The sequence below is a fragment of the Liolophura sinensis genome, chromosome 8, assembly GCF_032854445.1.
Source record: "Liolophura sinensis isolate JHLJ2023 chromosome 8, CUHK_Ljap_v2, whole genome shotgun sequence".
Classification (NCBI taxonomy): domain Eukaryota; kingdom Metazoa; phylum Mollusca; class Polyplacophora; order Chitonida; family Chitonidae; genus Liolophura; species Liolophura sinensis.
The window spans coordinates 22,740,342-22,755,392 of record NC_088302.1 but is presented as its reverse complement, the minus strand read 5'-3'; the positions used below and the strand labels follow the sequence as shown (position 1 = coordinate 22,755,392).

The window sequence follows — 15,051 nt, the reverse complement described above, 5'->3', positions numbered from 1 at the left end:
CTCGGTTTCCGCCCACCATAATGCTGGCCGCCGTCATATAAGTGAAATATTCTTGAGTACCACGTAAACCACCAATCAAAAAAAAAAAAAAAAAAATCTAACGGCTACAAAGAAGGTGACACCCGTGAAGCTGCTAGTTTTGCATAACTCTGACATTAATGCCAAGAGCATGACGCTGCACAAATGCTGACATTAATGCCATGAGCATGACGCTGCACAAATGCTGACATTAATGCCATGAGCATAACACTGCACAAAGGCTGATGTTGTTGCCATGAGCATGACGCTGCACAAACGCTGACATTAATGCCATGAGCATAACGCTGCACAAATGCTGACATTATTGCCATGAGCATGACGCTGCACAAATGCTGACATTAATGCCATGAGCATAACGCTGCACAAATGCTGACATTATTGCCATGAGCATGACGCTGCACAAACGCTGACATTAATGCCATGAGAGTGACGCTGCACATAAGAACTATCATGAACCAATTTGAAGTCATGCCCTGGGGCACACCATACTTGATTCCAGTAATATATCAATATTATCATCAGCACACGTACGACTTACATTAGCGTTACGTATTCTCATTCTGAAACAGTCTGTATTGGAAAAAGATTATTGTCTCCATTAAAACGTTAATGTGACACAGTCTCTGTTAGAATAACATTATTCTTATTTATTTATTTATTTTATTTGATTGGTGTTTTACGCCGCACTCAAGAATATTTCACTTATACGACAGCGGCCAGCATTATGGTGGGTGGAAACGGGGCACAGTCCTTGGGAAACCCACGACCATTCACAGGTTGCTGGAAGACCTTTCCACATATGGCAGACATTTATTCTGACACAGTCTTTGTTAGAGCAACATTATTCTGACACAGTCTCTGGTAGAACAACATTATTCTGAAACAGGCTCAATTAGAACATTATTCTGACACAGTCTTAATTAGGACATTTTTCTGACACAATCGTAATTAGGACATTATTCTGACACAGTCTCTTTTAGAACATTATTCTGACACAGTCATAATTAGAACATTATTCTGACACAGTCTTAATTAGGACATTTTTCTGACACAATCGTAATTAGAACATTATTCTTACACAGTCTCAGAACATTATTCTGACACAGTCTTAATTAGGACATTATTCTGACACAGTCGTAATTAGAACATTATTTTGACACAGTCTCAATTAGAACATTATTTTGACATAGTCTTAATTAGGACATTATTCTGACACAGTCTTAATTAGGACATTGATCTGACACAGTCTTAATTAGGACATTATTCTGACACAGTCTCCTTTAGAACATTATTCTTACACAGTCATAATTAGAACATTATTCTGACACAGCCTTAATTAGAACAGTATTCTGACACAGTATTAATTATGACATTATTCTGACACAGTCTCCTGTAGAACATTATTTTAACACAGTCTCAATTATGACATTATTCCGGCACAGTCTCTTTTAGAACATTATTCTGACACAGTCTCAAGTGGAACATTGGTCTGAAAAAGTCTCAATTAGGACATTATTCTGACACAGTCATAATTAGAACATTCTTCTGACACAGTCTCTTTTAGAACAGTATTTTGACACAGTCTGAATTAGGACATTATTCTGACACAGTCTCTTTTAGAACATAATTCTGACACAGTCATAATTAGAACATTATTCTGATAAAGTCTCAATTAGGACATTATTCTGACACAGTCTCTTTTAGAACATTATTCTGACACAGTCGTAATTAGAACATTATTCTGATAAAGTCTCAATTAGGACATTATTCTGACACAGTCTCGAAGAAGGTCATTATTCTTAATCAGTGTATTAGAGCAACATTATTCAGACATAGTCTATTAAAAGAGCATAAAAAATTAAAACTAGGATTTCAGTATGGCTTCATTATTAATTATGATTATGATCTGATATAAAGATTATTAATTATGATAATTAATAAAAGTTAATTTTGTGCAATATGTGAAAGTACTGAGCTATTAAAACAACACACTGATGAATTCCTCTGTTTTATTTCAAAACTTTAAACTAAATAATAGTTTGTGCCAAAATTATGATATATTTTGAAAGTGAATCTGCCAATTGACAGTGTACTGATGCCAGGTATTTGTCTGTGAGAAGTACGAAGCAGCTATCTCATGTCAGTGGTTATTCCCCTTACTTGTAGAAATCATTTGTTCTGATGAACTGATGGAAGTAGCTATAGGCCTTGTTCTAAAGACATTTATAAGGACTTGAAAGTGATTGCTGGAGAGGTGAATTAAGACAGCTGTGTTACACAAACTGATAGCTGTCTGATGGTCATCTTTGGCCTCCGAGGTATTGTTATTAAGTGTACCCCAGTGTAAAAGACGATTGGACAGAATGTGTAGTTGCAATAGAGAGACTCGCAAGTAGCGTGAAGTGACCATCCTTCCATGAGCAGACAGCCAGATATTAAAGACCGCCGTCTTCAATGAGGCAGATTAGTTGGAATTGCCACCCAACACAGGGGAAAAAATTATCTCCTCTTCCCTCTCAGATATGGGTTTATTGATAGAAATCTGGAGGGATATTTGTCCAGCTCAAGGCCAAAACCCTATCACTTTCTCCACCATTTCATTTGCCCCCACTTCCTATTTCCTAGATGAGTTTTTTATTGGCCCAAGATGGCATAAGTAAACAAAGTGAGCTGTGACTAGAGAGGGAAAATTGCCAGGGGCGCTGGAAACTGAAAACAGCTGAAATGTAGCATTTTCGGACTGCTCCGTTGATCGACTCCAGAGAAAAGCTGGTTAGTCTCCATTGACAAATGTAAAACAGGCTGTCTGATAACTCAACCAATAAGCAGAGGCGGTTATTTACTGAGTCAGGGGTATGAGTAATAAGGGTTTAGGCTGCGTGTGCTATTGCTTCCTAAAGTAAATAGAAGAGCCAGCTGTATTCAAACTCCAGAAAACTAATTCCCTGAATGTTAATTTGGTCCTGCCAAAGTAAAGGAAGTAGAAATGCTGTAAGTGTGAACAGGCTGCGGCGGAGTTTGACACCCTGGTCTCGTCTGCCCATCAGTTTGTTAGTTTTTGGAGTTCTCACAACATATGTTATGCTTACTCTAAACCTCCACTGACAGGGGATATTTAGTATACATCAAAAACCAAGTCTTCTCTTTAAGCCAGGAAAAAAAAAAAAACATTCTTTTAGTTTATGACCAGATTGATGTAATTTGTACAGTACTCAGCTCTGGCTATTATATATGATGAGGAAGGCTCTGGATGGAAAGGGACGTTTGAGCCGTTAGCGCATAAATAATAAAGATATAGGGGTGCCGCAACATCTGCGAATGTAAGTGTTCGGCGCATACTTAACTAATTACATAAGTGTGCACCAGAATTATGTTATGTGTACATGCACTTAAGCACACCGTAGATATATATGATGTTCATAGAAACTATGTAATTGTAAAGATTTTTAAACATACATGCTAAATACGTGTGCATACAGTATGATGTTATTTGGTGTATCATAAATGATAAGAAGTAAAAGTCTGTGAATAACTGGCCTAAGGTTGGTGGTTTACCCAGGCAGCGCAATTTCTCCATCCATAAAACTGACTGCCATTGTAGAAGTGAAACATTTTACAGTAAGGAAATAAACAATGACTAAATAAATGAATAAATAAAGGCAATTTAATTTTCTGATTTAATATGTCATGATATGTTGACAGAATTATAATCATTTCAGATCTTATGACTTTGATATGGCTAATAATTTAACATTTATTAGATTACTGATCTTATCGTCATGATATGTGTCAGAATTTGCTTAATTTAGCACAAATGTTTTACTTGACAGATATTTGATTACTAATCCTGTATAATTCTAATGTAAGATATGCCTTGCTTTTTTCAGACCTGGAGAGTTTACATATGTCAGAGCCCACCCCAGTGGGCGAGGCCAGTGACAAACTGGGGTCACATGCTCAGGCGTTCGGGGCACAGCTCGTCAATGGAGATGCCCAGGGACTCTCTTCCATCGAAACACTTCTTCTTAACATCCAGGGATTGTTGAAAGTGGCAGCTGAAAATGCCAGACACCACGAAAGACAGTTCAGTTTGGAGAAAGGTGGGTACAGGAATTGTTCGGAATACAGCATGAGAAGTAACGGTTTGTCTCATAACTATTGTAATTTAATACTGTAATTCCTCAACCTTTTCCAATATGAAAGAATACCTTTAGTGCAATTTATGCACATTTTTAGTTTGATGTTGGACACAAACTTCAATTGATTGGATTGGCCAATGTCATGGCTTCATAAAAAGTTTAATTTTATCAGCCTGCATAGAATAATGCATTCAGAATATCTTATATATTCTGGAATAAACACCTTAAAAAATGGTAAAAAGTTGAAGAATTACAGTATGTTCTTGTGGTATGGATGTCTTTCTAAATTTAATCTTTCTAATGGAGAGTTGTCACATCTAAGTCTTTTGCAAGGACATTTTCCCTACCTAAATCTTTGCAATGAAGATTTTTCCTGCCAGACATTTTTCCCACATTACTCAGAAATGTTGAACTTTCAGTTATATTAACCATTGTTCAAATTTCGCCTAAATTTTGAAAGTGAAATATGAACAAAAAGGACTTTTAAATTGCTGACTGGAAGAAATGTCCAGTGGGGATATGTCCAGTAGGACTTTCATACCAGTTTCGCCATTTATATAGATAATGCTTAAAGTAAAAGAAAGCTAAAATACAAAGTCAGGTTCATCTTGTAGTTGAATACTGTGGTGGGCTTTAAGAGCCATACTGATGGTATCTAGGAACTCTCATCACATTTTTTCCTGATGTTCACCAGAAGGAAGGAATGTTGGGGGAACATTATTTCAGTAATCTTTTATTCATGGGTAAAATGAGTTATTAGTCGTGATTAGAGTTGAAAAAAACGTCCTGTGACGTCAGAGTTCCTAAAGTCTGATAGTATAGTCCATAAAGCTCTCCTTAGAATTCAAATGTTTCCATACCTTTAACTTGTAAAAATGTAAAAAAAAATAAATGAAAGTATATATCTGCACAGTTTCAAATGGTCTATCTAGTGATGCCTACCTCAGTTTTTCGGTGTCTTTTCCTTTAATGATTGGCTGTGTCACCAATTGATACAGTAGTGAATCGGTGAAATGTGGCCAGTGATATTTAAATTTGGCCTCGATGACTAGCTTTTATTTTGTAAATGTGTTGAACGTAGCTACCAGCTAGCAATTCGAGCTAGCTTTTAGCTAGGGGAAATGTTACAGATTTCAAAGAGGAAACCAAATTTGGGTCTGTGGTCATTGTTAACTTTGCTCTCTTTCCTTGCAAGGAAATGAGCATAGAATTTGGCCAATATAGATACATTTGTGGAAATCGTTGTCAAGGCAGTATAAATCTAGGCCTTTAGGCTAAGCTTTTACTCTCCGCTCCAGCCTGCCTTAAGGTTAATGGTAAAATATTGCGTTGAAAATAGCAGCAAAAGGGGTGATCCCACTAATCTCTTGTTAAGAATTCACCTAATCCTCAATAAATACAAGCTCTATTTCAAATCCCCATGACACCTGTCTTGTGGCCTGGGTGAGTGGGGATCTCATCACAACACAACCATCACACACCCCACAGTTCCCCCCCCCCTCCCCCGACACACACACTCCCTACCTTTCTGACAAATACACATCAGTCCATCTTATAAGTTGCCAGAGCTCACTCCATGTGTACTTTTGTGGTAGGGTGTCAGAAACTCTCTTTGTAGTCAAAGATTGCCTTGACTCCCTCTTGGTTTGTTTGATCTGGAATGTTTGTCGTAACGTTTATACAGTGTTAAAGTATACTTGGAGTCAAAAATAAAGTATGCCTCAATTGAAACAGCGAACTATGCCCATAAATAATTCATTTGTTTTGGTTTTGTTTTTTTTTTTACATTTTTTTTTTGCTTTTGAGGTGGGTGGGTTTTTGAGGAAATAATTTTCATAAGTTTTCACATTATCTTGAGGGCCTAAAATCCATTAAAATTTATTACAATGTTCCCAAGGAAAGTCAGCAGGGATGCAGAAAATAACTATTTTCAAAATGTTACAAAATATATTACAAATTAAAGAAAAATGAAAATAGTTTTGGGTACTGTGTGATAAAATTTACTGTGTGATAAAGTGCATGTGTGCTGTGTGTTTGACTCCTTCACTTTAGAAGTTAAGATAACTAGATCATGCATTTTTGTCTTATTGATTATAGAATTGTAACTTGTTTTCTATTACAATAAAATTTCATGAGGTAGTTACAAGTTTCTGCTTGCTACACCTTTAATTCTACCAGAATTGCACATTTAGCATTTTCAGAGTAAAAGGTTTTGTTATTGAATTTTACTTGTGAAATTTTGAAACATGCTAGCTTCCTGTCTGTTTGCCTAAATGTCCGAAAAGGCTATGTGTAATGATATCTTGGCACATGTGTTTGAAGAACTCACGGTTTTAATTTGACTTGCTGAGTATTTTCCTTGAAGGCTTTAAACTAAGAGCACCCATATGTGCATCACTTACCTACATCCTGATATGCCAAACCATCAAATCACCGAACACACATGTTTAAATGTTATCTGTAACATGTAAGTGCTATATTTATTTCACTTGATCTTGCTTATAGAGGAAAAGTCCAAGTTGCCTGTGCACATGTATGTGTATATATATATTAACATTCAGCCTTTAGCCAAACATTTGTGTACATGTACATTTTAGTTCGCTCGGTGTGAGCTAAGACTGTACTAACTTGAACCTGTAATAGTATACTAGCCATTTCACTATATTTTAATTCAACTGACTGAGCAATGAGATCAGGTGAACACATTTACAAACATTCTAATGTTCGTTTTATTGATTTGATCTTCGCATTAAAAAGTAGACAAACTTTATGGAAATCATATTAATAACTTTCTGAAATTATATAGCAACTACATGTGGCTGCATTATATACCAAGTTATAACCGTACATTATGTACCAAGTTATAACCGTGCATTATATACCAAGTTATAACCGTGCATTATATACCAAGTTATAACCGTGCGTTATATACCAGGTTATAACCTTGCATTATATACCAAGTTATAACCATGCATTATATACCAAGTTATAACCGTGCATTATATACCAAGTTATAACCGTGCGTTATATACCAGGTTATAACCTTGCATTATATACCAAGTTATAACCATGCATTATATACCAAGTTATAACCGTACATTATGTACCAAGTTATAACCATGCACTGTATACCAAGTTATAACCGTACATTATGTACCAAGTTATAACCATGCACTGTATACCAAGTTATAACTGTGCATTATATACCAAGTTATAACCGTGCATTATATACCAAGTTATAACCGTGCGTTATATACCAGGTTATAACCTTGCATTATATACCAAGTTATAACCGTGCATTATATACCAAGTTATAACCGTGCATTACGCACACTGACTGAGCCAGTACTTGTATATGCATCTAGCTACCATTTACCAAGAACATGCTGAACCTCAGTTAGGGGTTTGTAATTACATATTCTGTTGTACAGATCATAAAGAACATTTATGAGAATTAATCCTGGAAATGGAGTCTTCATATGAATACATGAAACATTTATGTGAAGGATAAATAAATGTGTTCTGTCACGCAGATGTCAATATATAAGATTTTTCTTAAATTTTGAAAAGTATAAAAAGAACCAATTTTGTCTGTAAATCTCTATATGAGAAAATTTAGCTTTTTTATTTCTCATTCACTTCATTTTCTATTCTTCATGTTTTGGGGTAAAAATAGTTGTTTTATTGTGTTTGGTTAGTTGGGATTTCACTACTTTAATTTGAAATGGATATCTGGTTATTTTCACGAAATTCACATGTTAAATATGGCTTGTACCATAGAGTGTATAGATGTTTGCATTATCACTTTTGTCAGAAAAGATGAAAGGGTAGTGACTATAGACTCTTTAGGGATACATTTCATCATCTCTGTGGCCAAGTACCAGAGGATGGTGTTGTCTGCCAGACAGAATTAACAATGAAGATGTCATCTTGTCCACGACTTGTCGTCCCTATTGATTGTGGCAGGATCAGATAATGGAGGTCCCAGCCGTGCCTGCGATCCTGGTTACATCCTCGCCACTAGGCTCAGTCCCATGTCAGATAATGTGCACAAATTGGTTCAGACAACACATCAAATGGTGTCCATTAGCTTTTTCTTTGGTCACTGCCAAAGGATTTATCATGGAGCCAGAAAAAAACACACACACACAACAGAACAGTGCAACAGTTTGTGGGTTTTGAGAACTGATGGGGTGTTAAAGCTCATGCAGGACATTGGAACAGTGATTTTCATGCAAGAATACACATGGCAAGAACCTCCAAAACATCACGAGACATTTCAATATCTGTGTGATTGAAGCTAATGATTTTGGATGTAAGTGTAAAAATGTCATGTCCTACAGACTGACCACTAATGATGATAAAATCACTCTTATTAACATAGCTGTATTGGTGCACAGAAGTTTTCCCAGTGGACTGCAAGTTTTTTCCAACTCTTAGTTACAAATAAAATACAAGCTATAATGAGAGGACTGTACTTTGTGTATGCATTACGTTTTTCTTTCTTGTCAAAGATCCAAGCATAAATCATTTATTAAAGAACCAACCCAAATTGTAGCTTAATGTATGAAAGGTATAGCGTGCTTGCATCTTGTAGTAATACTGGATTTCATGAATATTGCTGAAACACAGTAATGTAAGGACTTTAGTGTATCCACAAGATGCCCAAAAGCTCAGAAATTACCCTTAAATGTGGCAGAAGTTTTTATTTTATTTGACCAAGAATTTTCTCAGCTAATAGTACAACATGAAGATTACTAATGCTTTTATTTCCATTTGTATTAGGCTTTTTCTATGCAATAACGTATTGCAGATTTCAAATACAATATAGGGGGCCTATGGCTCAGATGGTTAGTGTGCTAGTGCAGTGTAATGACTCAGGAGTCTCTCACCAATGCGGTCGGTGTGAGTTCAAATCCAGCTCATGCTGGCTTTCTCTTCGGCCGTACGTGGGAAGGTCTGCCAGCAACCTGCGGATGGTCGTGGGTTTCCCCTGGGCTCTGCCCAGTTTTCTCTCACCATAATGCTGGCCGCCGTCGTATAAGTGAAATATTCTTGAGTACGGCATAAAACACCAATCAGATAAATAAATAAATAAATCAAATACAATATAGGCTCGCTTCAAAGGTAAAATCTATTGAGATGACACTTGTATATAATATTGAGTGCACGTGTAAAAGAAGTCTTCATTTGCACTTATGAATATTTTGATGCTGCATAAGGGAAACTGATAAACATGATCAAGTTAAATTCGACTTTGAATAGATTGTTATTAGTAATAACCTTCTGTTTTTCTAACTCTTCTGTAATTATAAAACTTCAAAGCATTCACTGAATTTTACAAATGGTGAAAATAGATACTCGTATTAAATAGCATGTAGATATATAACAGTGGACAAAATTAGCACTAATTTTTTTTTTTTTTTTCAAAAATCTTTGACCAGTTATTGGTTAGCCTAATTAATAGTAAAATCCTGGAAACCTTTACTTTGTGCATTTTCAATACACTGAAGTTTTATAATTGACTCTCCACACACTTTATGTTACAGTTTATGAATCCTATTAAATGGCACTCCAGTTAATGGTCAAATGGCATAATTAACAAGACTGGCTGAATGGGCTGTTGATTTAGTACTGTTGAGTCCCACTGTAAAGTTTGCTACTCTGTGCCCAGAGATAGAGAGAGAGAGGGAGTGAGAGAGAGGTAGGGGTTTATTGTCAGCCGTCTCGCAGATTAACTGGCCATTAGCTCACTCTGTATCTGATGGAAGATTTCCCTTCAGGGCAGAATACTGTTTGTGGCAATGTTAACAGGGAAGAATAAGAGCAAGTGTCGGGGAATGACAAGGCCAGCAGTCAGTGAAAAGGCTTCTCCCACTAACAAACAGCTTCACTTAACACACGGATTCGGGGTAGAAATGATCAGCTATTTAACCACAGCTCTGTGTACACGCATATGTTTAGGTACAACAGCACTAAAGTAACAGAGAATATAATCATGATTACCATCAGTTTATAAAACAATAACCAAATTGTCATCCATGAAGCATTTAACTGGAACTATCATAAAAAGGACTGTGTTATTTAAAGTTCACAGGTAGTATTAATTTGGCAATTGCTACCTGAAAACTGGCATTGCAATGAAGATTTTGATTTTTGGTACAGCAACTTATACAATTAGATAAAATAAACCATTTTATCAATTTACATTAAAAGATATTAATTTGTTGTACTTTTTGTAAGGTTTATGAATTTCTTGTAATTTGTAATTTACAAATTACTGCGTCAATTTGTTGTACTTTTTGTAAGGTTTATGAAGTTCTAGTAATTTGTAATTTACAAATTACTGCGTCAATTTGTTGTACTTTTTGTAAGGTTTATGAATTTCTTATGGCATTATTTATCTGGAGGCCAGGTTTTCAGATTGTTACTTGTTCAAGATTTTATATGTATTCATAGATAGCGTATACAGCGTGAAAATGTACATGTGTCTCTAGCAAGTGTTCACACTATGATCTAAATATGGAATATAAAATTAATTCCTCTGACTAAAATGACTCAAAATGACAATAATGGACAATGTACCAGCAGACGTATAACCTAAAATATGGGACAACTGGTCTGCTCATTTTAGCTAATATATACGTAATTCCAGCAGGAGTATTGAGTTTCTTTTTTCTCACATGGTAAGGTTAGACCATTGAAAGATCAACATACTTATATCTTTACTTTTCCGAAAGGCTAGTAAAGAAATGTAATGTTATACTTTCAACACTATGATTATCTGTCCTAAATTTTAAAAGAATTAGGGTAAACCAGTGGATGATTTTTCAAGATCTGGATTTGAACTCTCTCCCTCATTTTTCATGGGCATTTCTCATCTATTACTATAAAGCTCTGCTAATTTCTCAGAAAGTTGTACATGTATTGGTATTGTATTCAATAAAGGTCACTGTCTGTAGAGTTTATTTTCCTAATATAGGTAGACCATCTGTTTACATTATTGTAATCTGTAGTCGTTTCACATTGCCAAGGACAATACATGCCCGTGTATAATCCACTTTAAAGTACAAAACTTCTGCTAATTGAAGGCAGGTCTTATTTCTCGATTCAAGGATAAAAAAAAAACAAAAAAAGAAACAGAAACCCAAAAGGATTTATGCAAAATGATAAAAGCCTTGATCTGTCTGGGATAGGGATCAAGTTTCACAATATCTTGTCTTGTTTAAAAACGTCGTGGTCCTTGTAGACAAACTCTCTTTACCTCTGAAGTTCCTCCATAATCTGCCAGATTGAATACCCTTGAGCTCCAGTTGCCTGGGCCCTACCAGCTTTTTCAATGAAGCAATGCTCAGTGAGAAGCCATAGTTTTGACCAGGGATTGTCAACTACACAGGAAATGTATCTGCTTGTAATTCATTGTCAGGATATTACGTGGTTTCTGTTCTGCCATTCTGACTCGGTTGCAGAGTGAGCATTAGTTTGAAATTTGACCTGCATTCTGAAAAATGACAGCAGAAATGGGTCTTGCTCCCTCTAGTAAAATTCCACACTAATGCTATTGAGGCATTGTCATATCTGCTGGTTTTCTTTCTTTTTTTCTCTTTGTTTTTCATTAAAAATGTCTAAATGTTTGCGTTTGACTCTTCAGTGAGTCTTTGCTAAACCTCACAAATTTCTAGAGACCTTGTTGGGATTGGCATAAAACAAACAAATGAACAGTCAAACTTTGCCTTAATTTATCATAAAAATTTTAGTAGGTTTATTTAGTACCTAAGGTGAACATGCATGTTTTTCAGCTTCTTACAGTGACAGCGAGACAACCAAGCTGTAGACAGGATTTGGTGATATTGAGTGACATGACCAAGCTGTAGGCAAGATTTGGTGATATTGAGTGACATGACCAAGTTGTAGGCAAGGTTTGGTTATATAGAGTGACATGACCAAGTTGTAAGCAAGATTTAGTGATATTGAGTGACATGACCAAGCTGTAGGCAAGGTTTGGTTATATTGAGTGACATGACCAAGTTGTAGGCAAGATTTAGTGATATTGAGTGACATGACCAAGCTGTAGGCAAGGTTTGGTTATATTGAGTGACATGACCAAGTTGTAGGCAAGATTTAGTGATATTGAGTGCCATGGCCAAGTTGTAGGCAAGATTTGTTGATATTGAGTGACATGACCAAGTTGTAGACAAGATTTGGTGTGTTGAGTGACATGGCCAAGTTGTAGGCAAGATTTGTTGATATTGAGTGACATGACCAAGTTGTTGGCAAGATTTGTTGATATTGAGTGACATGCCCAAGTTGTTGGCAGGATTTGGTGATATTGAGTGACAAGCTGTAGGCAAGAATTGGTAATACTGTGCAGTGAGTTACATGACCAAGCAGTTGGAAAGATTTGGTGATAGTGAGTCAAATTATCAAGCTGGATTCAAGACAGATAAACACTGAATCAGATGACTTATGAGTGAGTGAGTGAGTGAGTGAATGCTTGGATATGCAGGGAACATGCAAGTGATGACTCAGATGGTTAATGTTCATAATAAATAAGTTACTGTTTATATTCTGCAGTACCATTTAGATTAATTAAGATTAATTTAGATTAATTGGTTATTAAACATTGACATCTTTTTTTTTCTGTTTACAATCTTGGATTAATTCAGAAGCAGATCTGGAATAAATTCTGTTGTTTTTTTTCTAAATTACATATACCTTTTATTAACGAACAGAATATTGATTTCTGCCATATGTTTATGAAGTAAAATAGCCACACAACCATTTAGATCATGAGCATGCTTTGATCTTTTCAACTTTTGCTCACAAGTGTTTATCCAAAGCGCCTGTTTATAATAAGTAGTTAATTGAAATGGCTTATCAAACTTAATTAAGAGGTATTGATGTATTTTGCCTTAACAAGCACATGACAACAGCTTGGGAATAGTTATATAGATGGTACATATAAAACCATATTGTTTTTTTTTTTTCTCTCTTTTTTTTATTGAGGGGGTTGTGGTGTTTTTCCTTCAAATTCATTTATCGAGGTTGAAATAATAATAGCCATTCAGAAATTAAGATAAAAGCCAACTCTGAAGTGTTTATAATTTATTTAATTCAAGAATGCGGGCTTGCCTAAATAGACAAGGCAAAATGTCTTCCAAATTTCAACTGGCATATGTTTATAGTTATGGCCATACTGTTGCATTTTTCACTGATCTGTTCAATGATTTAATGCTTTCAAAATTAGTCAACATATTTGACCTAAGATGTTGTCTGAGAGCTCTGCTGAAAATCTGAGAGTTCTACTGCAATTCTGAAACATACATTTCAGATTCCAGATTTTCGGCAGAATCATGTACATTTACCTTCACTATATGCCTCTCTGAATGCCCTATCAGGGCCATTTTAATGGTTTTTGAAATTTTTGCTGCACATGTGATGAGTAGCCACAGTTATAAATGCACCATCTGGGGAAGAGAAGCTTCTCTCTTTGATAACTAGCTGGAATCGTCACAAGTGGTTTGCACTGCTCACTCTTCCTGTTCGGTTTTCTCTGAATTGACTTGATGGACAGAATTGAAAGCTGAGATTTTTTGTTGTGGAAACAGTGAACAGATGCTCGCTACATCTGCGTGTGGAAGAAGAGTGCTGTGTGGACTCCGTCAGGCGGGTGGACCGACCGCCTGCCCGGGAAAAGGGCGTGTTCTGACGCAGATCTCTCCAGGCACTTATTACTGGACAGTGACTTTGGTCTCTCTCGCAGATCGGCTACCTTCCATAATCCACCATACCCCATTAACTGTTTTAATTATCAGACAGCACAAGCAGAAAATTAAACTCTAATGAAACAGAAATTAGTTCCTTTGTCATCAACAGAGCCATTATATTTGGGGTTGTAATGTGTGAGAAAAACATTTATCAAGTGGACTCGGCTATCCAACTCGAGGGTCGGTTGTTAATTTCTATTTTCGGCTAAATTTCCGCAGTGTATTTGTTGCATGGAATCGTTTATGTGGAATGATTGCCCGCTAACAATGGAAAGTCAATTGTCTGTGAGTGGCATTATGCTGGGCAAATGTGAATACAGGAAATGGATCAGTGCCCAATGGAAACATTTTCTTCTCCTTCAAAACTGACAAATAAATAGGCTTTGTCGGCGGGAATAGCGAAGGAAAACGAATCGGGGATTCCCTCGCTTGACCCAGTCTAGCCAGGTCCTGAACTAGTGACTCGTGATAGTTTTCTGCGTGCTCGCATGTGTCACAAATATCCGACCCGCATTTCTTAACTCGGCTTTTGTAGCATCACAATTTGAGATGTCCAAGAAAAAAAAGAAAAGAAAAAAAAAAATGACAAAAACCCTGTGGTCTTGGTTATACAGAGAATCCCTAGAAATGAGCTCATTTATTTGGAAAGCCGTTTTGCACAGTCTCATCCTTGAGTAAGATTGTAATCACAGAAGTAATCAATACTGGTGATATTTGGGAGCCGATAAAATGGTTGAGAGAAGGCCCGCTCTGGTGTCAGCCAGTGACACCTCATTACACAGAAATGACAGACACTTCAATTTATTTCCCGCGCTAAAGCCAGCCAGAGCTGATTTCTAAATTTGTATATTACCACTGTGGACTGTAGTCAATATGTCCCGTGACATGAAGGCGTTGTAACGGAATGGGATAGAAAAGGGGCAAATGATAAACCACTGCAAATGATTCAAATTAACCCTGTGATTGATACTCTTCTTGCTAGTCTTTGACAATCCTCTCTGTTTGCAGCTCAGGAAGGCGGAATGTCTAAAAGATTTTTTGACATATTTCACTTGTTTTCCCAAAGATAAATTGCTCTCCTCCTATTTATGTAGTTTTATCATGCA

At 36.3% G+C, this 15,051-nt stretch overlaps 1 protein-coding gene across 1 annotated transcript in view; it reads left to right on the top strand.

The window, feature by feature from the left end:
• LOC135473882 (dachshund homolog 1-like) overlaps positions 1-15,051 on the top strand; it is a 70,504-nt gene that overhangs the window by 43,084 nt on the left and 12,369 nt on the right. Inside the window, exon 6 of the mRNA XM_064753808.1 lies at positions 3,927-4,139. Coding sequence (XP_064609878.1) covers positions 3,927-4,139 — 213 coding nt within the window. The remainder of the gene's footprint in view (positions 1-3,926; positions 4,140-15,051) is intronic.